Here is a 26018-nt window from a genome sequence, read left to right on the forward strand (position 1 = left end):
AGGAACTAGCAGGTGTTCCTAATATCTACAAATGATTATAGTTTCAAGCACCTAGCTCCAATCTGTGGCATGTGAGAGTGTCATAAAAGCCAGATTAAGAGGGATTTTTTTTTTATCAAGGTTAGTGGCATGATTACACTATGCCTTCTGTTCATCGACTTGCCAGTTATCACCACTTTTCACAACCTGAGAGGGACAGAATTCTTGAACTGAGAGACTTTGCTTTACCCCTCTGGTAGATCTCTACACATGTAGATCAAGGTGTCAGCAGTGCACTGTTCTGCACTGTTCAAAGTTGCATATCTCAGTTGTTGGGAAAACAACAATGAACTGAAATGACAGCCAAACTAGCACAGAGGCAAACCAGTTCACGGATGGATAGTCAGATAAGAAGAATGGCACGTTGTGATCCATTCTGTACTGAAAGTGAAATTGGACATCATATATCAAGTCTAATACATTAAACAATGTCTACAAAAACCATCAGAAGGCGTTTTCTTGACATTGGTCTATGAGCAATGCGATCATATAATGGTATTCCATTGACCTAATGCCACTACTTTCAAAGACCATCATGGAGAAGAGCAAGATTGAAGAGGAAGCTATAATGGAGGATTATCCTTTTCAGCAATGAGGTCCGCTTTGGTCATGGATGCAATGGTAGCTGGAGATTAGTCTGGAGACCATGTGAGCAACACCATGAAAAGATCCTCTCCACGGAACGTCACACTGATCTTACTCTATAGTGAGAGACGGCATAATGTACAGTAGTCATAACTCTCTAATCTCCATTTCAGGTAAACTAGAACTTGGTGTTACATTGATTTGGTCTACATGACAGTGTCAGGCCAAATTTTGCTCTTGGTATATTGAGCAGCTGCATGGCCTAAACATGCTACTATGGCCAGCAGTGTCTGCCATCAAGCACATCTGGGACTTTCTTAGTTGACAATTGCAAAAGGTAATGCCAGCAGCGGATCTTGATAATTTAAATGCCCAAGTGCATTCAGCGTTTTGAAAGATGTTTTGAAAATTATTTCTATTCTTTCATTTGCATCATTGTTTATTTCTTCCCTTTTTCCACAAGTGTTAACTTTCTTTTTTACATTGACATACTGTAGCTACATAAGGTCTTTTTTGCAGGTGCTAGTTCAGTCTACCATATATTGTAAACAATATGGTGAAAAAAAGCACAATACAGCCATTTTTTTGGAGGGAAGTGATTAGTTTTTACAGTGGTCTCTGTGTGGTAATGTTTTGGTAACTTGCAGGAAGGCATGATCATAGCGATATCATAATAGTGTAAGAAGATGAGACAAGACAGAATCAGCTGTGTGCGGTGCCCTCAGATCGAGTACTTGGGACATATTGTCTCTGCCGAGGAAGTGAGACTATCACAAGAGAATATTGCTATGATCAGAGACTTGCCAACTCCAGAAAGTGTGAAGGATGTCCGTGAATTCCTAGGCCTAATGGGATACTACCGTCATTTTGTGAAGAACTTCACACGGGTGGTACAACCGTTGCTCGAACTCCTGAAGGGGTTGCCCCGAATGCCAAGGGAAGATCCATTTGCTGGGAAGAAAAACAAGAGAAGGAGTTCCGTGAGCTAAAAAAAGCACTATCCAATGCCACGTTACTGGACAATGTGGACTTCACTTTACCGTTCATTCTTCACACTGACTGCAGCTTGCACGGACTTGGAGCGGTGTTGTCGCAGGTGCAGGATGGGAGAGAGGGTGATCATCTATACTAGTCGGTCTCTTCACGATTCCGAGCACAACCCGGACATCTACAGCTCCTTCAAACTGAAGTTACTGACATCGGTGTGGGCTATGACGGAGAGATTCGCAGAATACCTGTCTGGCTGGGAGGTGCTGATCTGTACTGATAACAACCCGTTGGGACACCTGGAGAACGCTAAGCTAGGCGCCTTGTAACAACAATGGGTGGCAAGGATGGCAAAGTTCCAGTTCCAGATCGCCTACAGAAGGGGAGCAGAGAACACGCATGCTGACGCCCTGTCTCGAGCAAGACATGCACCACCAGGGATGAATCATAAGAGGGGGAGGAGGTTCCCTGGTTTCGAAGAACCGCTGGGACGGTGGCGGCCACGCTGGACCAGATACAGATCTCCTGACATGAAGGAGTGTTGGGAAGATCTTGAGACAAGTGGGTACAGTTACAGCAGGAGGACTGTGAACTCTCCTTGTTTAGGCACTGAGTGACAAAGGGGGAGCTGCCTAGTCCAGAACAGCAAAGTGCCTTGACTCCAGAAGTATTGATGATCTTCCGGCAGTAGGAGCGACAGCAGATGAGAAATGGACTACTATACCGGAAGTTGCAACTCTGAGAAGGACTAGGAGCTTCTTGGCAGGTGGTGATGCCAGAAACAGTACTACCCGCTCTGGCTAGCGACGCTCATGAGAGTGGGACTCACTTCGGCCCTGAGAAAATGTTTCAATGGCTCCAACAGTTTGTCTACCATCCCCGAATGCAGCAGTTGAAGAGGCTTGTAGGCACTGCCGGCTTTGAGAGTTGGCCAAGTCCCGAGAACAACGGGATCCGGTGCAGACAATAGTAACCTCCGCTCCTCTGGAACTATTGACTGTCGATTACTTAACGATCAGGCCAGCTCATCAGGGATATGACCACTGCCTAGTGATGATAGACCACTTCACAAAATTTACGGTGGTGACGCCCAGCCGAGATTAGATGGCTGAGACGGCTGCGTATGCCATCTGCAAACACTTCATCCAGATGTACAGGTGTCCACAGCGGATCCATTCAGATCAGGGAGTGTGTTTCTTGGGTAAGGCGATGGATGAATTACAGTGGATCTACGAGTTTGACAGGTCACATACCACACCATATCATCCTCAAGGAAACGGGGCCTGCGAATGATTTAACCATACCCTGATTCAATTGTTACAGACTTTGGAAGATGACTGAAAGGCCAGGTGGCCAGAATACGTCTCTAGACTTGTGTGGATATATAACAATTGAGTCCATCAAACCACAGGCCACATGCCTTATTCCTTGCTGTTTGGACGAGCAGGGAAGGACGTCATGGAACTGGATTCAGGGGAAGACTACCCACAGACGGGGGTGTCTACCTGGGTCCGAGAACATCGCCACCAGCTGCAGACCCTGCATCATCTAGTGCTGAAGTGGGCGATCGAGTGTTGGTGAGGGACAAGTGTCCCCGTGACAAGCTGGAGAACCGATGGGAAAGTAGGCCCTTCAGGGTGAAGTGTCGAGTTGGTGTGGAGGGTCCTGTGTATGAATTTCTTCCAGAAAGGGAAGAGGATGTGCCCACTCGGGTGCTCCATAGGAATATGCTCCGGCCATGCCTTTCTCAAGATCCCAGACAAAGGGAAGAGCCTCCTAGAGTTTCTGAGGAAGTACCTCCAGTGACAATGGAGGAGGAAGAAGAAGAAGATCTCGAACAACCATCTGAAGGTACGGCCACAGGTCAGAGCACTGAGATTTTCTGGGGCAACGTTGTGGCGAATGAAGATTCGGTCTTGCCCCTGTCAGAAGACTCCATTATTCAATCTACTTTGCTCCAAGCTAACCATGGATGGCCAGACCCCCATACGGTATAGACCAATTCATTTGGTGGCCATCCGCTGAAACTGAAAGTAAATTTCCCAGTTGTGTTCCAGATGCCTTGCCCGTGGAATGGCGAGTGAAAAGAGTGGGGGGTGTAAGAAGATGAGACAAGACAGAATCAGCAGTGTGCGGTGCCCTTTAAGGCTGGAACTATCAGGGCTGTCACCACTGATAGCGGGGGAGATTTCCCCTAGGAGGGAGATACCATCTGGTAGGGGGCATGGGGTACTTAAGGGAGCCTGAGCGCGGGAGCAGGGCAGACTTGGCGGGAAGGTGACAGGAGACGGTTGATTCCCTCTCCACAGCTCCTACTGACGATTCCCCTGCTTCCAGACCTCCGTGTGCTGACTTGGAGATTACCCCTGAAGTTATTGAGTTACCGTCTGTGAACAAGCCATTGAGTACCGTTGTTTTGCCTGGGAAACCGTTGTCACAACCTAGAGACTACTCCGAGAGACCGCAGACTGTTGTGACTAGTGCACGCGCTTGTGACCCATGCCCGGCGCCATTCCTGGAACATTCATCCAGAGGATTGTTTCCATGCTACAGCGCATTAAAGAACAAGATGACTGAATCCTTCAGCACTGTCAGGTGGCAGTGCTATTCCTTCCTGCGGAACAGAGCCAGAGACTTTGTGGGCCATTTGCGGCATCACCAGGAGATATTCCAGCCTCCCCCCTGCCAGAACGTCAACCAATAAGTTCCCTGTTTATTTAGTATATTCTTGTTACCCTTTTTCATTGCCTCCCTGCGACGAGTATTGCTGTTATTGAATTGTTCAGTGAAAACTGTTAACCCCTTCTCTGTCTCCAGTTACTCACTGCATCAGACAAACTGCTTCTCCCTCTTACAATAGTATTCCTCTTTTTTATTATATTTTGCTGCTTGTCAAATATTAAGAGCTTTAAAATGAAATATGGTTTCCGGCTCAATTGATAAAGACCCCTTTTCTGTTGATGGAGCAGTGTAACTGATGATTTTTTTTTCTGGGTAAACTGTTATTTTTATGTATTCCATTTTTGGTTACAACTTTTTGATTGCTTTTAAATTCATTTTTAAACCCCTTAACCCCCTGTACATTTTCCGTTTTTGCTTTTCATTTTTTCTCCCCTTCTTCCTAGAGACACAGCTTTTTTTTACTGTCAATATGGCCATGTGAGGGCTTGCTTTTTGTGGCACAGGTTGTACTTTTGAATGACACCATTGGTTTTAACATATTGTGTACTGTAAAATGGGAAAAAAATTCCAAGTGCGGTGAAAATGTGAAATTGAAAAAAAAAAAAGTGCAATCCCACAGTTGTTTTTTTTTTACCATGTTCACTAAATGCTAAAACTGACCTGCCATCATGATTCTCCAGGTCACTTTGAGTTCACAGACACCAAATATGTATAGGTTCCTTTTTATTTAAGTGGTGAATGCAAATCCAAAATTTGTTATAAAATAAAAATGGCGCCATTTTCCGAGACCTGTAGCGCCTCCATTAGTCTTGATCTGGGGCTAGATGAGGACTTATTTTTTGTTTGTTGAGCGGATATTTTTATTGATATGATTTTGGTGTAGATACAATGTTTTGATAGCCCGTTATTACATTGTATTGCAATGTAGCGGCAACAAAAAAAATGTAATTCTGATAATTTGAATTTTTATCTTGTTACACCATTTAGCAATCGGGTTAATTATTTTTTATATTGATAGACTGGGTGATTCTGAACACAGCGATTTGAACTATGTGTATATTTGAATTTTTTTTGTTTTATTTTGAATGGGGTGAAAGGGGGGTGATTTGAACTGTTTTTATTTTTAAATATTTTTAAAAACATTTTCTTTTACGTTTTGCATGCTTCAATAGTCTTCAAGTGTGACTAAAAGCTACAGTACTTTGATCACCTCGGCTACACACAGGCGATGATCAGATCACCTGTGTGTATCAGAAATGGTCACTTGCACGCATAGCAATCTGGCAATGACAACATCGGTGACCCATGATCATGTGACCGGGACATCAATGGGCTGGATTAGTGCCGCACTTCCTGTAACCGTGCGTTAAATGCCGCTATCAGAGATTGACAGCATCATTTAACTAGTTAACAGCCGCAGGTGGATCGTGATTCCACCCGCGGCTGTTGCGGGCACATGTCAGCTGTATAGATCAACTGTCATGTGCCCAGAAAGGTGCTGGCTCAGTGCTGGAGCCCTCACTAAACAGGGAGAATGCGATGTGTATACTATTTCCACTAAAGAATTGTTTTTTTTATGATATCCTGGATTGTTGTGCCGGTAAACTTCCCTTTTCCTCTACCATTTCATGGATCTCATCAGGACTGTTTTTTCCTGTACAGGAATCATCAGGATGTGTTCAGGACGCCTTAGAGGCAAGTACAGTTGTGGCCAAAAGTATTGACACCCCTGCAATTCTGTCAGATAATACTCGGTTTCTTCCTGAAAATGATTGCAAACACAAATTCTTTGGTATTATTATCTTCATTTAATTTGTCTTAAATGAAAAAACACAAAAGAGAATGAAGCAAAAAGCAAAAAAATTGATCATTTCACACAAAACTCCAAAAATGGGCCAGACAAAAGTATTGGCACCCTCAGCCTAATACTTGGTTGCACAACCTTTAGCCAAAATAACTGTGACCAACCGCTCCCGGTAACCATCAATGAGTTTCTTACAATGCTCTTCTGGAATTTTAGACCATTCTTCTTTGGCACACTGCTCCAGGTCCCTGATATTTGAAGGGTGCCTTCTCCAAACTGCCATTTTTAGATCTCTCCACAGGTGTTCTATGGGATTCAGGTCTGGACTCATTGCTGGCCACCTTAGAAGTCTCCAGTGCTTTCTCTCAAACCATTTTCTAGTGCTTTTTGAAGTGTGTTTTGGGTCATTGTCCTGCTGGAAGACCCATGACCTCTGAGGGAGACCCAGCTTTCTCACACTGGGCCCTACATTATGCTGCAAAATTTGATTGTAGTCTTCAGACTTCATAATGCCATGCACACGGTCAAGCATTCCAGTGCCAGAGGCAGCAAAGCAACCCCAAAACATCAGGGAACCTCCGCCATGTTTGACTGTAGGGACCGTGTTCTTTTCTTTGAATGCCTCTTTTTTTCTCCTGTAAACTCTATGTTGATGCCTTTGCCCCAAAAGCTCTACTTTTGTCTCATCTGACCAGAGAACATTCTTCCAAAACGTTTTAGGCTTTTTCAGGTAAGTTTTGGCAAACTCCAGCCTGGCTTTTTTATGTCTCAGGGTAAGAAGTGGGGTCTTCCTGGGCCTCCTACCATACAGTCCCTTTTCATTCAGACGCCGATGGATAGTACAGGTTGACACTGTTGTACCCTCGGACTGCAGGGCAGCTTGAACTTGTTTGGATGTTAGTCGAGGTTCTTTATCCAACATCCGCACAATCTTGCGTTGAAATCTCTTGTCAATTTTTCTTTTCCGTCCACATCTAGGGAGGTTAGCCACAGTGCCATGAGCTTTAAACTTCTTGATGACACTGCGCACGGTAGACACAGGAACATTCTGGTCTTTGGAGATGGACTTGTAGCCTTGAGATTGCTCATGCTTCCTCACAATTTGGTTTCTCAAGTCCTCAGACAGTTCTTTGGTCTTCTTTCTTTTCTCCATGCTCAATGTGGTACACACAAGGACACAGGACAGAGGTTGAGTCAACTTTAATCCATGTCAACTGGCTGCAAGAGTGATTTAGTTATTGCCAACACCTGTTAGGTGCCACAGGTAAGTTACAGGTGCTGTTAATTACACAAATTAGAGAAGCATTACATGATTTTTTGAACAGTGCTAATACTTTTGTTCACCCTCTTTTTATGTTTGGTGTGGAATTATATCCAATTTGGCTTTAGGACAATTCCTTTTGTGTTTTATCATTTAAGACAAGTTAAATGAAGATAATAATACCAAAGAATTTGTGTTTGCAATCATTTTCAGGAAGAAACTGAGTATTATCTGACAGAATTGCAGGGGTGTCAATACTTTTGGCCACAACTGTACATGTAGGCATTGTACAGGAAGGTGAACATCAAAGAGAGAGTCCAAATGTCATGCACCATTCCCTCAGACCCTGCACCAGGCATAATACAATGTATAACGTTTGCCCGAAGAGGAAATGTAATGTCCAATTTATTCTGAAAAATGAATGGTCATAGTTTTATGCCATGATATTTCACTAGAATTTGGAGCCTCATCCTTCCAATAACGTCTTCTCTTTTTCTCATCAATAACACTTTATTTGGAGCTACAGTCAAGTCGTTCACATACGAGCCTTACCATTTAATTGGATTTGCTGTGCTGTATGTTTCCTTTGTAATAAAGTGCATAGTATGGGTCACAGCTATGGAATCCTTAAACATCACTAGGTATCAAGGGAATGCTCCGTCCTCACTAATTTGATACTTTTCTTGAGAGGGATAGGAAGGTTAGATGATTCCACCAAGGCAAGCAGAGTATTACTATAACAAGGTAGTGAATAACGATAGCTTTTCCAGAAAAGATTTAGCACTGAATAAACAGTACACAAAATAAGTGGTTATTATTAGTAACTCGGGTATATGCATAGGACAAATTGGAAGTAAACATCGCAATGTGACTCAGGTTTGCCAAAAAAATATGACGCAAGACTGAATGTGATTCCACTAATAGCACTGTATTAATAATTCATGTAAAAATTGAAACTTCCCTGAAAGTGTCTAAACAAAACAAGGCCATAAATATAAAAAAAAACAAGCTTCCCTATGTGATAGTACTGCATGTAAAGCTGGTTAAAGAAATGTTATTGATTCAAGATTTGGATACAGTCCAATAAAACATTAAAGGGAATCTGTCCACAGGTTTTTGCCATTTAATCTGTGAGCAGAAACATATAAAAGCCCTGATTTCAGTGGTGTGCCCTTTACTGGTCTACTTGCTGTAGTTTTGATAAAATCACTGTTTATTAGCATTAAATTATCACTAGAGGACTAGTAAACCTTCTGCCATGTAGTCCTTGATATTCCTGAAATCTGTATAACCCTGCCTCACCATTGATTGGCAGCTTTCTGCCTCTGCACAGAGTACACAACAAGCTGCCAATCAGTAGTGTGGGTGGAATTACACAGAGCATTTAAATGCCACTCTTAATTAAATGACAGTGTTCCTAATGCATTGCACACTGGTTTCCATCAGTTCCCCCTCTTTCAGTGACAGAATTGCAGGGTGCTGATAAATTGTCATGGCAGCCTGCTGAAGGCCTGCATGGTTGCCATTTTTGTCTTCATGTAAAGTTTAGGCTGTGGCTGGACTTCATTGGATGGCATCATTTTCTCTATATACTGTTATACTATGGTAATGCAATATTCAAAGCAAGCAATCAAAAAATTGCAATTTCAAGTTCCTTAAGATGACTAAAAATAGGATAGAAAATTAAAGAAAAGGCTTTGCCAGTTTACAAATAAAGTAAAAAAGGCATATTTGATATCACTACATTTGTAAAAGTCCAGTTTACAATTGCTATTTTTCGGCCATCACACATGCCTCCCAAAAAGCAATGGCAGAATTGCTTTGTTGTTTTTTTTAATTCCATCCTACTTGGAATTCTTTACATGATTCTCAGTACCATATGGGTTAAAATGAATGTTGTCATTTAATAATAATAATAATAATTTTTATTTATAATAATAATAATAATTTTTATTTATATAGCGCCAACATATTCCGCAGCACTTTACAATTAAGCGGGGACATGTACAGACAATAAATTCAATACAAGTTAAGACAATTCAAACAGTGACATTAGGAGTGAGGTCCCTGCTCGCAAGCTTACAATCTACAAGGAAATGGGGGGACACAGTAGGTGAAAAATGCTTGTTAATTCAGGTCTGGCAATTATAATAGGGATTTTCATATAAAGCTGCATGATCCGGTCATCAGCCCGTGTGTTTAAGTGCAATAGACAAGTATCAAGTGCAGTTATCATGTGCATGAAGGGTGTGGAGACAGATGAATAGTAGGGTGCAGATTCAGAATAATATTTGGAAGGAGGGAACAGGGCAAAGTTAGCTTGCTGGGTAGTTGATGTGGTAGGCTTGTTTGAAGAGATGGGTTTTCAAAGCGCGCTTGAATAGGTCAGGGCTAGGTATCAGTCTGATCGCCTGGGGAAGTGCATTCCAGAGAGCTGGAGCAGCACGAGAGAAGTCTTGGAGGCGGAGGTGAGAGGTTCGGATTACGGGGGATGTTAGTCTTAGGTCATTTGTAGAACGGAGGGCACGTGTAGGGCGATAGACAGAGATGAGAGAGGAGATATAAGGCGGTGCAGAACAGTGGAGAGCTTTGTGGGTGAGAGAGATGAGTTTATACTGGACCCTGTAGCGAATAGGTAGCCAGTGTAATGACTGGCACAAGATGGAGGCATCGGTGAAGCGGCTGGACAGAAATATGACCCTGGCTGCCGCATTCAAGATGGATTGGAGAGGAGAAAGTTTGGTAAGAGGGAGACCGATCAGAAGAGAGTTGCAGTAGTCCAGGCGAGAATGAATAAGAGCGACAGTAAGAGTCTTAGCAGTTTCAAAGGTGAGAAAAGGTCGGATTCTGGAGATGTTTTTAAGATGCAGGTGACAAGAGCGACTGAGTGATCGGATGTACGGAGTAAAGGAAAGTTCAGTGTCGAATATGACCCCAAGACAGCGGGCATGCTGCTTGGGAGTTATGGTTGAACCCTCCAGGGTTATTTCGATGTTAGGTAGAGTGAGGTTAGTAGAGGGGAGAAACACAAGAAGTTCAGTTTTAGAGAGATTTAGTTTCAGATAGAGGGAGGACATGATGCTAGAGACAGCAGACAGACAATCCTTGGTATTTTGAATTAGGGTAGGGGTGATGTCAGGGGAAGAAGTGTATAATTGGGTGTCATCAGCATAGAGATGATACTGGAACCCAAATCTGCTGATTGTTTGTCCAATAGGGGCAGTGTATAAAGAGAAGAGGAGGGGGCCTAGGACTGAGCCCTGCGGGACCCCGATAGTAAGGGGACGAGAAGAGGAAGAGGAGCCGGAAAAAGATACAGTGAAGGAGCGGTCAGAGAGGTAGGAGGAGAACCAGGAGAGGGCTGTGTCCTTGAGGCCTATAGAGCGGAGCATAGTGAGGAGGAGCTGGTGATCCACAGTGTCAAATGCGGCAGAGAGATCCAGGAGAATCAGCAGGGAGCAATGACCTTTCGATTTAGCTGTTATTAAATCATTAGAGACTTTAGTGAGGGCAGTTTCAGTAGAGTGTAAAGAGCGGAAACCAGATTGTAAGGGGTCGAGAAGAGAGTTATCCGAGAGATAGCGGATTAGACGGGAGTGGACCAGGCGTTCCAGGAGTTTAGAGATGAAGGGAAGGTTAGAGACAGGTCTGTAGTTAGCAGTGCAGTTCTGGTCCAGGGATGGCTTTTTAAGTAAAGGGGTTATGATGGCATGTTTAAATGAGGAGGGAAATATACCTGAAGAAAGAGAGAGGTTAAATATTTTAGTCAGGTGAGTGGTGACCACTGGTGAGAGAGACTGCAGGAGCTGTGAAGGAATAGGGTCACTGTTGCAGGTTGTAGGCCGAGCAGAAGCGAGGAGCTTGGAAACTTCTTCTTCTGAAACAGGCTCAAAGATGTCTAGTGAGCTTGAGGTGCGGCAGGGAAGGGGATCCAGGCACTGAGGAGATAGGGCTGAGATATCCTGATGGATGTGGTTGATTTTTTCTAGGAAATAAGTGGCCAGATCCTCACTGCTGAGGTTGGTGATGGGGGCCTGTACTTTAGGTTTCAGGAGGGAGTTTAAGGTTTCAAAAAGTTGTCTTGGGTTGTTGGATAGTGAGGTGATGAGGGTGGTGAAGTAGGATTGTTTGGCCAGATGAAGGGCAGAGTTATAGGTTTTGAGCATGAACTTATAGTGGATGAAGTCTTCTGCTAAGAGAGATTTTCTCCACTGCCGCTCTGCACACCTTGAGCAGCGCTGAAGAAAGCGTGTTTGCGTTGTGTGCCAGGGCTGCCGTTGTCTGTGTCGGGTCTTTCTGCGTATAGAAGGTGCTGCTTCATCTAGGGCATTCTTCAGTGTATTATTGAAGTGTGACAATGCTATGTCTGGACAGGAGAGGGTGGAGATGGGGGCTAAAGATGTGTGGAGATTGTCCCTAAGCTGTTGGGTATTAATGGTACGTGTATTCCGATAAGTGTGGTAAGTGGGGGTGTTCCGGGTGAAGAGACAATTCTTGACAGAGAAGGAAAGAAGGTTGTGGTCCGAGAGCGGGAGGGGTGAATTAGTAAAGTCGTGCAGCGAGCCGGGACGGGAGAAAACCAGATCCAGAGTATTCCCGTCCTCATGTGTAGGAGAATAAGTAAACTGTGAGAGGCCGAATGAAGAAGTTATAGAAAGAAGATGAGAGGCAGACTGGGAGAGCGGATCATTGATGGGGATGTTAAAGTCTCCCATGATGAGGGTGGGGATGTCACAGGATAGAAAGTGAGTAAGCCAGGTGGTGAAGTGGTCTAGAAACTGGCGGGAGGAGCCTGGAGGGCGATAAACGACCGCCACTCGTAAGGAGAATGGCTTAAAGAGTCTGATGGCGTGGACTTCAAAGGAAGGAAATGTAAGTGAGGGAACCGGGGGGATGACCTGGAAAGCACATTGTGATGAAAGGAGCAAACCAACACCTCCACCCTGTCTGTTCTCAGGTCTGGGGGTATGTGAAAATTTTAGCCCACCAAACGAGAGCGCGGCAGCAGCGGGGGTGTCTGAATGCTGGATCCAGGTTTCTGTAATAGCCAGAAGGTTAAGGGAATTAGAGAGAAAAAGATCGTGAATGTAAGTCAGTTTGTTACACACAGACCGTGCATTCCAGAGAGCACATTGGAAAGTGAGAGGAGAAGGCATGCACTGAATGTTAATAAGATTAGCAGGGTTTCTATATGCAGATGGAGGAGAGTAACGTATGCTGGTGGAGGGAGGCCCAGGGTTGGGGGAGATGTCACCTGCAACTATTAAAAGGAGAAAAAACAGAAAAAGCAGGTGGTGGGATGATTTGTATGAACATTTTGAGTGCTGCATGGTGGTTTTGGATGGTTTGGTGTGGGTAAGAAATGTCAATAGAGCCTCAGAGTTATACATGGGAGAGGGGAAAAGGGAGGGGTGGATATGCAGAGAGTGCACAGAATGTGTAAAAGGGCAGGCGAGTTGTTAGAAAGCAGAGGTGAAGACAAAAAAGCAGCAGGTTGATATGATCAATGCATATGTAGTACGACTGACCAAGAAGCATGCGTGCATGAAAAACTAATGCACCTTACCTGTCTCCTGCCCAACTGCATTGTCTAACTGCAAAACACTTGATCCCGTTGCACTTAATATCTGTTGCACGCGTGAGCCCGCACGCGTGCTATCCCAACCAGAGCTAAATATATATGAAATGAAATGTCTGCTAGCTTCAGCCACCAAAAGGCCACAATCAGTAATTAACCAATTAGCACAAGGCCAGAGCAGGCATTACTATGCAGGGTAAATAACTAACGCTGGACAAGGCCATCAAACAGAGAAAGGGAAAAAAAACCTTTCTACACTTCAAAGCAGAAACCAAATAGTTAAAAAAAAAATAAAATAAAGACCCACCACAGGAGTGATGGAATGAAATACCATAAAAATATCTGGCAATATATGATGCAGTTCACACTTGTCAGACAGCATACATGGATGATGGAATGAAATACCATGAAAATATCTGGCAATATATGATGCAGTTCACACTTGTCAGACAGCATACATGGATGATGGAATGAAATACCATAAAAATATCTGGCAATATATGATGCAGTTCACACTTGTCAGACAGCATACATGGATGATGGAATGAAATACCATAAAAATATCTGGCAATATATGATGCAGTTCACACTTGTCAGACAGCATACATTTAAGTCATCCCATAAAAAAACAAGCCCTCATATGGTTATGTCGACATAGAAATAAAAGAGTTATGGCTTTTGAGAGAAGGGGTGAAAAAAAAGGCATAAAACTTGTCTGATGTCCATGGTAGGGAGGTGTTAATCAATGAGTGTAATTTTTGGTTCAAAATATATGCATAAAAAAATAAAGTAAATTAACTGTACTAAATATTGCTCACATGAACAAAAATTGTCACTCTTGTGGGTACGTGTTGCTTTTTTCATAATTTTTTGCTTTATTGCTACAGCAAAAGGAACTGGAGACATCCAACTTAACAAAGCAATTGGAAGTTCTGAAAATGCAGATAAAAGAGTTATCGTCCTCCAGTGGGCTAGATCGTAATTCTGTTATACCTCTAAAAAACAAAGTATGGGAGTTGGAATCCAGTGTTGCTGAGCAGAACCAACAGCTGGCAGAGCAATCCAACTCTATACAGCGCCTTGATCAGGTAATGCTCATACACGAAGGAATGTGGAAATAACAGTTAACATTGCAAACTATTACATTTATTATTATTTTTGCAATTTGTTATGGAATGTATACATCTTACCTAGTTATCAAAATGTCCTATCCTGGTGACACATAACAGTGGTGAAAAAAAGTATTTAGTTAGCCACCAATTGGACAAGTTCTCCTACTTAAAAAGATGAGAGAGGCCTGTAATTGACATCACAGGTAGACCACAACTATGAGAGCCAAAATGAGAAAACAAATCCAGAAAATCACTGTCTGATTTGGCAAGATTTATTTTGCAAGTTATGGTGGAAAATAAGTATTTAATCACCTAAAGATGTATAATTATGTGCTTACACTTGGGGTTATTTACTGTGGAGAATCGAAGGCTTAGGGGTGATCTTATTACAATGTGTAAATATATGCGGGGACAGTACAAAGACCTTTCTAATGTTCTTTTTACTCTTAGACCTGTGACGGGGACAAGGGGGCATCCTCTACGTCTGGAGGAAAGAAGGTTTAAGCATACTCACAGACACGGATTCTTTACTGTAAGAGCAGTGAGACTATGGAACTCTCTGCCATATGATGTTGTAATGAGTGATTCCCTACTAAAATTTTAGAAGGGACTGGATGCCTTTCTTGAAAAGTATAATATTACAGGGTATATACACTAGTTTCCTTAATATTGCATTGATCCAGGGAGCTAGTCTGATTGCCGTATGTGGAGTCGGGAAGGAATTTTTTTCCCCAATGTGAAGCTTACTGTTTGCCACATGGGTTTTTTTTTGCCTTCCTCTGGATCAACATGTTATGGCAAGTTAGGATAGGATATGGGTTGAACTAGAAGGACTTAAAGTCTCCCTTCAACCTTAATAACTATGTTACTATGTTAGTAAAAACATGCAAGATTTCTGGCTCTCACAGACCTGTAACTTCTTCTTTAATAGGATCCTCTGTCCTCCAATCATTACCTATGGTAATGGCACCTGTATGAACTTGTTATCAGTATAAAAGACACCTGTCCACACTCCAAACTCCACTGTGGTGAAGACCAAAGAGATGTCAAGGGACATCTAATTACAGCAGTATACATCCCAGAACAAACCACTGACAATGTGTTGTAGCAGAACTTGTGCTGAATGTTATAGTTTTACTAATAATAGCGTTCTATTACTCACCAAAACTGTCACTCAAGGAGGAGAGCTCACCCTGCCTGGAAACTTAGAAGTAAGGAAACTAAGGAAAGTGCAGAGTTGTATACTGCTCATGATACCCCAAGAGAGTATCCATTTAAACAAACACAAGTTATAAAATAAATTAAAATGATGCATATTCTTTCAAAATTATATTCTGCTGAACAGTGAGATATGATAATAGGATTATTATAGAATTATGACTTAAAGTCCATAGAGAGTGTTCTAACTAATTCTATGCCACAGAGGTTGGCACCCTAAAACTATCACTATTCAGATAAGAAATCTACTGGTTATGATGTCAAACAGAAAAAGGTGATAACTAACAAGATTAAATAAAAACACATATGTGTGTAAATATAGATGTTTCTGGCCAAAGTTCACTACACTCAATTAATCAAAGGGAAGTCACCAAGAGGGGGGATGGAAACTGTTCCCTATGCTTACCCCCTACCTATTCTACATCTACAGTACAGGTCAAAATCTGTTGAAAAAGATCAAAAAAGGCCAAATCTCCTATAGTGTCATGTATGCAATTTGCCCTCAGGCATCGCAATAAACCACTTTCAAAATATATCGGAACACGAACATTCATGATAAAGGTAGTTCACCAATATTTATTATTACACATCATAATTTTCCTTCATAAAATCCATGTACCATGTGTTTCAATATAATAAATTTATCTGTCCACATGATTCTGCCTCTACACGTTTCCCCTCTTTGGTATGAAGTTTCATTAGGAGATCATAATGAAGGATCCAGTCAAGTGTCCCATTCTGGATGTCCTTACCTTGATTGATATTGTTAGATTAGACCTATGATTTACTTGCCAATCAGAACTGTGCTTAAAACACATTTTGTGACCTATGTGGGATCTGAATTTCAAAGTACATGTAATATCCTGGCAGCACATGTAACATGATGATCCTTTTTCTTTTTTGCAACAGATGCGTGTGCGTTTTGAAATGGAAATTGAAAGGATGAAACAAATGCATTTGAAAGAATTAGAAGATAAGGAAGAGGAATTAGAGGATATTCGACAATCATGTCAAAGACGGGTATGTCAATGAACTGGTTAAGGTACAAAATTAGATTACTAGCACATTATGTGGAAAATATGATAACTGAATAATTAAACATAAAAACTGGAGATGAGCGACTTTGCCTTTTTTATGGTCGAGTCAGGTTTCATGAAACCCGACTTTCTCAAAAGTCGGGTCGAACGAAATCGGCCGACAGTGCCCATCTCAATGCCAAAAACATCAATTCTTATTACTGAAGCTTGTCAACCTTAATTTACTTCATAATAATAGTTATGCAATGAAAACAGGGGGTTATTTGGCTAAAGTTGTGGCGGGGTAGGGCTGGCTCCAGGTTTTCGTGTGCCCTTGGCAAAGAGTGTCAGTGCGCCCCTTTAACACATACCACAACTCATAATGCTCCGATACGGCACAGAAATATAGGTATAGTACAATGACAAATACTTCACTGCTTACATGACATGACTGATCTATTTTAAACTGTACAATAGCTCAAAAAAAGGACAGTATATTACTCCATACAGTATTATGGCCACCACATTGTGCGCCATACAGAATAATGAGCCACCTATATTTCTCCATACAGAATATTTGGAAACATATAATGTTCCATACAGTATATGATGAGCTCCACATAATGCTACAGTATATGATGGTCCCCATGAATGATGCTCCAGTGTGTTTTGGGCCCAAATAATGCTCCACATATAATGGGCTCCATTTCTAATGCTCCAGTGTATAATCTCCCCAGTGAATGCTGCTCTAGTGTCTGATGTCCTCAATCTGGAATGCTCCAGTATATGATGGGCCTCATGGATGATGCTCCAGTGTCTTATGGGCCCTAATAATGCTCCACATATAATGGGCTCCATTTCTAATGCTCCAGTGTATAATCGGTCCCGTAAATGCTGCTCCAGTGTCTGATGTCCCCCATTTGGAACGCTCCAGTATATGAAGTGCCTCATGGATGATGCTCCAGTGTCTTATGGGCCCTAAAAATGCTCCATATATAATGGGCCCCATTTCTAGTGCTCCAGTGTATCATGTGCCCCATAGATGCTGCTCCAGTGTCTGATCTGCCCTATTTAGAATGCTCCAGTATATGATGGGCCTCATGGATGATGCTCCAGTGTCAGATGTCCCCCATTTTGAATGCTCCAGTATATGATGGGCCCCATTTTTAATTAACCCAGGCATGGTATGTGAAAAGAGATCCATGGAGTAATCTGAAGTTTGTGCTGCCACATCCTTCACTTTTGGTGTGGGTGAAGGACACAAGGAAAGTGGTTGCTCCTGACCAGAAGCCCGCACTTACAACTCAGTGCTTGCATTTTTTTAAACTTCAGAAGAGGAGGCAATAGAGCTGGAGGCTGTTTCAGCAATGTAAGCCAAAAACAGTTCCTGATGCTCCGGCTTTAAAAGCAATCTACCTACTCCCATAAAACGGAGCCTTATAGGTCTTCCAGAGCTACACCATGACGCAGGCTCAACACCTCCTGCCTTAGCTGCTATTGTGTTTTTGGCACTACCAGCAGATGCACCACCACCATCAGTACCAGGTGGCCCCCCATGCCCACGTCCGCATCCTCTTCCACCATACTTCCTCACGTTTTAGAAAATTGACCCAAAATACCAGCAGATATATGGTACTGTATCTGAAGCGTACAGCTCTATACAGTCTAGGGATAACAGTAAATCTCCGTATATATTTCATGAGTCATACACAGACGCTCACAGGCTCAGTATGGATTACCCAATAAAATGAAAAGGTGATAAAGGGTACAGTATCACCAGATACAAGGTATATATAGTATAGTGTAAACATTCATAATCTCCGTATATATTTCAGGAGGCAGACACAAACTCTCTCAGGCCCAGTATGGATTACACAAGAATATGAAAAGCTGTAAATGGGTAATGTAACACAAGCGTACAGCTGTATACAGTGTTGGCCAAATTTGAAATCTCAGAATATATATTTCCGGAGCCACCCTCAGACACTCACTCAGTCTGGGTTTGACCATAATAAAAAATGTTGTAAAAAAGGTACTGGATAACAAGATAGCAAGTATATATATTACAGAGTACAATTGAAATCTCCGTATACATAGTCCCATAGTCAGTCTCAGACGTTTACTCAGTATGGATTTAACCTTAATACTAAATATCGAACAAAGGTACTGTATAACAAGATACAAGCTGTATCGAGTATAGGGTAAAAATTGGTATCTCCGATTCACCGTATATATAGAAGGCGTAAACCACACATGCTCACTCACTATGGATGAGACCATAATGCAAAATTTTGAACAAAGGTACTGTATCAGCACATACCAGGTGTATCCAGTCTAGGGGTAATTGTAAATTTCCGTCTATACTTCCGGAGTCAGACACAGACACTCACAGGCTCAGTATGTATTACGCCAGAATTTAACAAGTAGAAAAAGGGAAAGGTAGACTGCTACTGGAAACTACATGGATACAAGTACAGACGGAAAGTCGAGTGTTAGCAGAAATTTGGGAATTACTCATCGCGGGAAAACCTCCCGGTAGATGTTGCAGAGGCGATGCAGACCCTCAATTACTGTGTCTGTGTAGACAGCGAAAACAGTTCTTTGTGAAGAAAGGATTGCTTTATCGCAGTAGAGTGGATCACATCACCGTTACTTGTCTCCTGCAAACTGTGATCACAGGGAGAGATGTAGACATGGTCCTCACTGCCTATCATGATGTGTCTGGTCATTTTGGAGTGCAAAAGACAGAAGCCACAGACCGTAGTCGATTCTATTGGCTTGGCATGAGAGGAGACATTGAAAAATGGTGGCAGGAATGTCACACGTCTGTGGCTATCACAACTGTGAAAGGTGATCATAAAGCACCACTGCATCCGATTGTGAGTTGATGTCCATTACAAATAGTAGCCATTGATCATCTGAAGGTAGAGGCCAGCAGGACAGGCCATAGCTACATCTTAACCATCATCGATCAGTTCACCAAATTTGTAGTGGCCGTCCCTGTGAAGGATTTAACTGCCCAGACTACACAGCGGTGGAGCAGGGAGAGGTAAGTATTGCAACTTGCAAGTGCTGTGGCCATGACCAAGCAGGGGGGGCACACTCGTGGTCGACAGTACTGGCACAGGGCCCCTCATAGTACGCTGGTGTGTCTGACGGCGAGTGGGCCCCCCCACCATCAGAGACACTGTATTGTACTAAGAGGGGCCCTGTGCCAGTGCCGTCGACCATCTGTGGACCCATCCACCTGTTCAGAGCAATGGCACTTGCCCGGGTGCGCCAGGTGTTGACCCCAGCCATTGGGGGGGTGGGCAGCCCACTTAGGGAGGTTTAAAAAAAGATATATGTTGATGTTTTGGCTGGACATTCAGCTGCTGCAAAGGGTGGAATTGGACAAGTCCGAGGAACAGTAGGACAAAAGTGAGCCAGTTTTCTGGCAACCTATTTGTCATCAGGGGAAGATGGGACAAAATCCTTTGAAACCCATGCATGGTTCATTTTAATGAAGGTTAGATCATCAACATTTTGGGTCGACAGACGAGTCCTATTTTCTGTCAGGATTGATCCAGCAGCACTGAAGACTCTTTCAGATAACACACTAGCAGCAGGGCAAGCGAGCTTCTGTAAGGCATATTGTGCCAATTCAGGCCAGGCGTCCAGTTTGGAGGCCCAATAGTCAAAGGGGAATGACCTGTGAGGGAGAACATCGATATGGGAGGAGAAGTAGTTTGTAACCATAGTTGACAACTGCTGTCTCCTGTCACTTTTAATCGATGCAGTATTAGCAGTCGTGTGAGCCGTACTTGAGAAATCATTCCACAACATGGTTCATTAAACCCCTGTCTCCAACGCCACTTCAGCTGTGTGCAGCACGAACACCTCTTCCATTGTGCCCACTACAGCTCGTGGGAGAACCAGCACCGCTGCTGTGTGCTGGGAAAGCCTCAAACAAGCTGTTTACCAGAGTTGCTTGTTTGTTAGCCAATATTATCTCTAGGTTCTCCTGTGGCATGATGTTGTGTAATTTGCCTTTGTAGTGTGGATCGAGGATGCTGGCCAGCCAGTAGTCATCATCCCTCATCATTTTGGCAATGCAGGGGTCCCTTTTTAGAATCCGCAAGGCATAATCGCACAAGTGGGCCAATGATCCAGGTGTCAATGATGCACTGCCAGTGGTGGGTGGAGGAGCACTTTCTGGCAAATCCACATCTGTTGTGAGTTCATTCTACCCTTCACCTTTGATGTCTGATGAACTCCCTCTGCTGGTGAAGAGAGGTAGTGAACTTGATTGGGATGGGAAGAACCTGTCATCTGAACTGGCGGAGTGTGATTGGACATCTGGAATTTCTGAGTGGATATAAGGCAGCCGACGCCCTGCAGGGCTGCTGGTGATCCTTTCTGCTCTGAGCTCCTGCATCCAGCTTAGTTCCTGTCTACTAAAAGCTAAATTTTGCCCTGCTATTATTCCATGAGATTTTGTCTGGTTTACTTAGTGTTTGTATTCAGCCAGTCCTGGTTGGGACTGGCTGAATTCCATTTTTGTCTCTGATCAGTTGATCTCTTTGCTCTGTTTTCAGAATATACCTGAGTGCTGATATAGTGATTTTGAAGTCTAGCGACTTCAGGGCCTTTTTCCCTATCAGACGGTTGGGACATTTTTGGTAGGGTTTTTTGCGGATTGCAGCCAGCATCTTTTCTGTCCCGTCCTATCTAGTTAGTTGGGCCCCATCGTTTGCTCAGCCGGTCTTTCTGTCTGTGTTTATGTTTTCATCTGTTTTTCACAGACAATACATGTTGGGGGCTGTCTATTGCTTTGGGGTCTGCTCTGGGGCAGTTTAGATTTCCCCTTTCCTTCTTTAGGCTTATGTAGTTCTCCGGCTGTGACGAGGGGTCTAGGGCACTGTAGGAACCCCCCACGGCTACTGTTAGTTGTGGTGTTTAGGATCAGGGGTCTGCAATCCGATAGCTACCAACCTCTCCGGTTTTCTCGACTTAGCTTGTATTTTTGTTTTCTCCTCCTCCGGTGACTCATTCATAACACACATCCCTACAGTCATGCACAAACACTGTACCTGACCTTGGAACACCAACATTTTCTCTTGCCCCCTGAGAAGCATCCTCCTGCCCAAAATAATCATCCCCCTCCTCCTCCTCCTCCTCTTCCTCTTCTTCCTCCACCTCGTCCAGGACAGTTCCCTGACCAGACAATGGCTGACTGTCATCAAGGCTTCCCTCTTCCTCCTCCGCTGCAGATGCCTGATCCTTAATGTGCGTCAAACTTTGCATGAGCAGACGCATAAGTGCATAAGTGGGATGCTCATGCTTATGATGGCGCTGTCTGTGCTTACCAGCTGTGTGCATTCCTCAAAACACTGAAGGACTTTACAGAGGTCTTTCAGCTTTGATCACTGCACACCCGACAATTCCATGTCTTCCCTCAAACTGGCTGCCCGTGTATCCTCCCACAAATGCATTACAGCCTGCCTCCTTCACACAACCTCTCAACCATATGCAGGGTGGAGTTTCACCTTGCTGCAAAGTCTATGATTAGGAGGTGCTTGGGGAGGTGGAGCAATCGCTGCAGCTTCTGCATATGAGTGGAGTGGACGTTTGAGCGACGGATGTGCGAGCACAGTCTTCGCACCTTATGGAGCAGTGATGTTAACTCTGGATAATTATTAAGGAAGCACTGCACCACCAGGTTCAAAGTGTGAGCCAGGCATGGTATGTGTGTGAGTTTTGCACAGGCTATGGCTGCCAAAAAATTACGGCCGTTATCACTGACTACCTTGCCTGCCTCAAGATGTAGACTGCCCAGCCATGACTCAGTTTGTCACTGCAAGTAGTCAGCCAGAACCTCCGCGGTGTGTCTGTTGTCGCCCAAAGTCATCATCTTTAAAACAGCCTGCTGACACTTACCACTAGCTGTTCGATAGTGGGACACCTCATGTGCAACACTGCCAGCTGCGGATGAAGTGCTCGTGCGACTGCGCTCTGTGGATGAGCTTTCACTGAGAGGAGGATCGAAATCCTACAGCCAACTGTTTCCTATACCGTGGGCTAGACAGCACTGTTCCACCACCGCTGTCCCCAGTGGAGCCTGCATCAACCACATTAACCCAGTTCGCAGTGATGGACACGTAATGGCCCTGGCCATGCCTACTGGTCCATGCATCTGTTGTGAGGTGCACCTTTCCACTCACTGACTGTTTTAGTGCATGGACAATGCAGTCTTTCACATGCCAGTGGAGGGCAGGGATGGCTTTTCGAGAAGAGAAGTGCCAACTGGGTAGGTCATAGCGTGGGACAGCATAGGCCATGAGGTCGCAGAAAGCTTCGCTTTCAACCAAACGGTAGGGCATCATCTCTAATGAGATCAGTTTGGCAATGTAGGCGTTCAAACAAAGTGTACGTGGATGAGAGGATAAGTACTTTCTTGTCCTACTCAGAGTGTTTGGTAGGGTGAGCTGGACTGGAGAGCTGCATATAGGGGAAGTAGCGGTGGACCGGACGGAGTGAGAGGGGGTTGGTGATGGTATTGGTGGTGATGGCCTAGATTTAGTGTTGTGTTGCAAAACCATTGTGATTCCCTGAGTGCTTTGGCCTTGCGACGACACCTCCACATTTAGTGCTGGTGGTGTGCTTAACGGTGGCGGTGGTCTTACAGTGGGGGAAGCGATCGAGTGTTGCTGGCTAGCTTCAGTCGGAGCAGGTGCACATGTGCTACCTGAGGTTTTGTAGTCGTCCACGCTTGCAAGTGCATGTTGATTAAATGTCTAAGCATGCAACTGGTATTCTAATTTCTAAGTTGTTTACCTTGGCTAAAGGTCCTTCCGCACTTCTTACAGGTAACCTTTGCCTCATCAGTAGGATTTTGGACAATGAAGTGCCACACTGCACTCTTCCTACTATGGTATACATTTTCTGGCCTTGCACGCTGTGCTAAGTTGACCATCTGGCCAAGCTGTCCTGCAACTCTTTTAGTTTTTGTTCCACGTTTTTGGACAGCTACGGGCCTGGCAGATAACCACTGCTGCGATGTCAATGCCTGCTGTGGATCCTTCCCCTTATCTGAACTATTGCCAGCGCCACCCTCCTCCCCCAATTGTTGCCAATCCGGGTCAAGAACTGGGTCATCCATCACCTCCTCTTCAAAGTCATCTGCACCTTCCTCTTTACCTTCCTCTGTGTCACCGCGTAAAGTGATATAGTATGCAGGAAGGGGCACCTGAGTTTCATCAGGGTCAGATTCTGGCTCAATAGACTGCGAGGGCAATGTAGTGCTCTGGGTCGATGTACCAGCAGAATCATCTAGCAGTGGCTGTGCATCAGTGCACTCCATGTCAGATTCATCTTGGATTGGGGAATTCTGGATTTGACTGGATAACCCAGGCATGGTATGTGAAAAGAGCTCCATAGAGTAATCTGATGTATGGGCTGCCGCATCCTTAACTTTTGGTGGGGGTGAAGGACACAAGGAAAGGTGTTGTTCCTGACCAGAACCCTGCACTGATGACTCCGTGCTTGCAGGTTTCGAACGTTCAGAAGAGAAGGCAATAGAGCTGGTGGCTGTTTCGGCAATGTATGACAAAACCTGTTCCTGATGATTCGGCTTTAAAAGCGGTTTTCCTACTCCAAGAAAAGGGAACATTACAGGCCTTCTTGGGCCAGACGATGACGCAGGGTCAACACCTCCTGCCTTAGCTGCTATTGTGCTTTTGCCAGAACCAGCCGATGCACCACCACCATCAGTAACAGCTGCGCCCCCTGCCCACATCAGCGGGAAAATGTACCAAAAATACCAGCAGAGAGATGGTACTGTATGAGGAGCGTCCAGCTGTGTAAGGTGTATTAAAAAAAATAAATCTACGTATATATTTTGTTAGTCACAGACGCTCTCACAGTATGTATTGGCCCATAATCCAACAAGTAGATATACGGAACTGTATCAGAAGTGTACAGCTGTATATGTTTTTGTGTAACTAACAATCTCCGTATATGTATTTACAGAGTGTCTCACACACACACACGCTGACTCTGTACAGATGTGACTGTAATGCGAACGGCAGATATACAATACTGTTTGAGAATCGGACAGCTCTATACAGTGTCTGTATGGAAAATTGGCAATCTCCATCTATTTGTATGCGGACTGACACACGCTGTCTCTGTCTAGTTTTGACCGTTATCAAACAGCAGATATACGAAACTGTTTGAAAAGCGGACAGCACTCTAAGGTGTATGTCTGGAAAAAAGGAAAAACTCCTCAGCTTTTTCTTCCAGAGTCACACCCAGATAGCTTCTATTTGTCCGCGATACCAGCCGGCACACGGTAGTGTGTGAGGAGCGTACACCGCTATACGGTATCTGTATGGAAAATTGTCAATCTTCGTCTATTTGTATAGGGACTGACACACGCTGTCTCTGTCTAGTTTTGACCTTTATCAAACAGCAGATATATGAAACTGTTGCAAAAGCGAACAGCACTCTAAGGTGTAGGTCTGGAGGAATGGAAAAACTCCTCGGCTTTTTCTTCCAGAATCACACACAGATAGCTTCTATTTGTCTGTGATATAAGGCGGTACACGGTAGTGTGCGAGGAGCGTACACCGCTATACGGTGTCTGTATGGAAAATTGTCAATCTCCGTCTGTTTAATATTATTATTATTATGCATTTATATAGCGCCATTTATTCCATGGCGCTTTACATGTGAAAAGGGGAAATATAGACAAGTATAATACACATGTGTAAGACAAGGGACACACAAGTACATAAGGAGAGGGGACCCTGCCCGCGAGGGCTCACAGTCTACAGGGATGGGTCAGGATACAGTAGGAGACGGTAGAGCAGGTCGTGCGGTGTTCAGTAGAACCAGGATCATTGCAGGCTGTAGGCTTGTCGGAACAGGTGGGTCTTTAAGTTCTTCTTGTATTTGTCTATTTGTATAGGGACTGACACATGCTGTCTGTCTAGTTTTGACCGTTATCAAACAGCAGATATACGAAACTGTTTGAAAAGCGGACAGCACTCTAAGGTGTAGGTCTGGAAAAACAGAAAAACTCCTCGGCTTTTTTTTCCAGAGTCACACACAGATAGCTTCTATTTGTCCGTGATATAAGGCGGTACACGGTAGTGTGTGAGGAGCGTACACCACTATACGGTGTCTGTATGGAAAATTGTCAATCTTCGTCTATTTGTATAGGGACTGACACACGCTGTCTCTGTCTAGTTTTGACCGTCATCAAACAGCAGATATACAAAACTGTTTGAAAAGCGGACAGCACTCTAAGGTGTAGGTCTGGAAAAACGGAAAAACTCCTCGGCTTTTTCTTCCAGAGTCACACCCAGATAGCTTCTATTTGTCCGTGATACCAGCCGCTACATGGTAGTGTGTGAGGAGCGTACACCGCTATACGTTGTGTGAAAAAATGAACGCTCATTAACTCACCAGGACAAAATAATAAAAGTTGGAGTGCTTTGAAAAAAGCAGTTTGAACAGCAGTGTGCACACAGCAATGCAGCTAGCAGGTAGCCTTAAAAGGCAGCCTAATCACCACCAGCATTGCTGCACACAACAAAAATCCTCCCCTTTCACTGCACACTAATTGTACAGTGAAAAGCGCTATCAGCCAAAGCAGTTTTTTTTTCTTCTTCCCTGCCTAATGCTCTTCCTGTTCAGAATCAGCAGCAGCACCTCACCCTATTCTAAGATCGGCAGAAGTAAGATGGCGGTC

At 43.9% G+C, this 26018-nt stretch overlaps 1 protein-coding gene across 1 annotated transcript in view; it reads left to right on the forward strand.

The window, feature by feature from the left end:
- The window catches only part of MYO18B (myosin XVIIIB), a 972020-nt gene that overhangs the window by 602286 nt on the left and 343716 nt on the right, over positions 1 to 26018 (forward strand). Inside the window, exons 31-32 of the mRNA XM_073582823.1 lie at positions 13824 to 14024; positions 16176 to 16286. Coding sequence (XP_073438924.1) covers positions 13824 to 14024; positions 16176 to 16286 — 312 coding nt within the window. The remainder of the gene's footprint in view (positions 1 to 13823; positions 14025 to 16175; positions 16287 to 26018) is intronic.

This window comes from Dendrobates tinctorius, unplaced genomic scaffold (assembly GCF_039654945.1).
Source record: "Dendrobates tinctorius isolate UK_male_01 unplaced genomic scaffold, ASM3965494v1 ptg000073l, whole genome shotgun sequence".
NCBI lineage: Eukaryota > Metazoa > Chordata > Amphibia > Anura > Dendrobatidae > Dendrobates > Dendrobates tinctorius.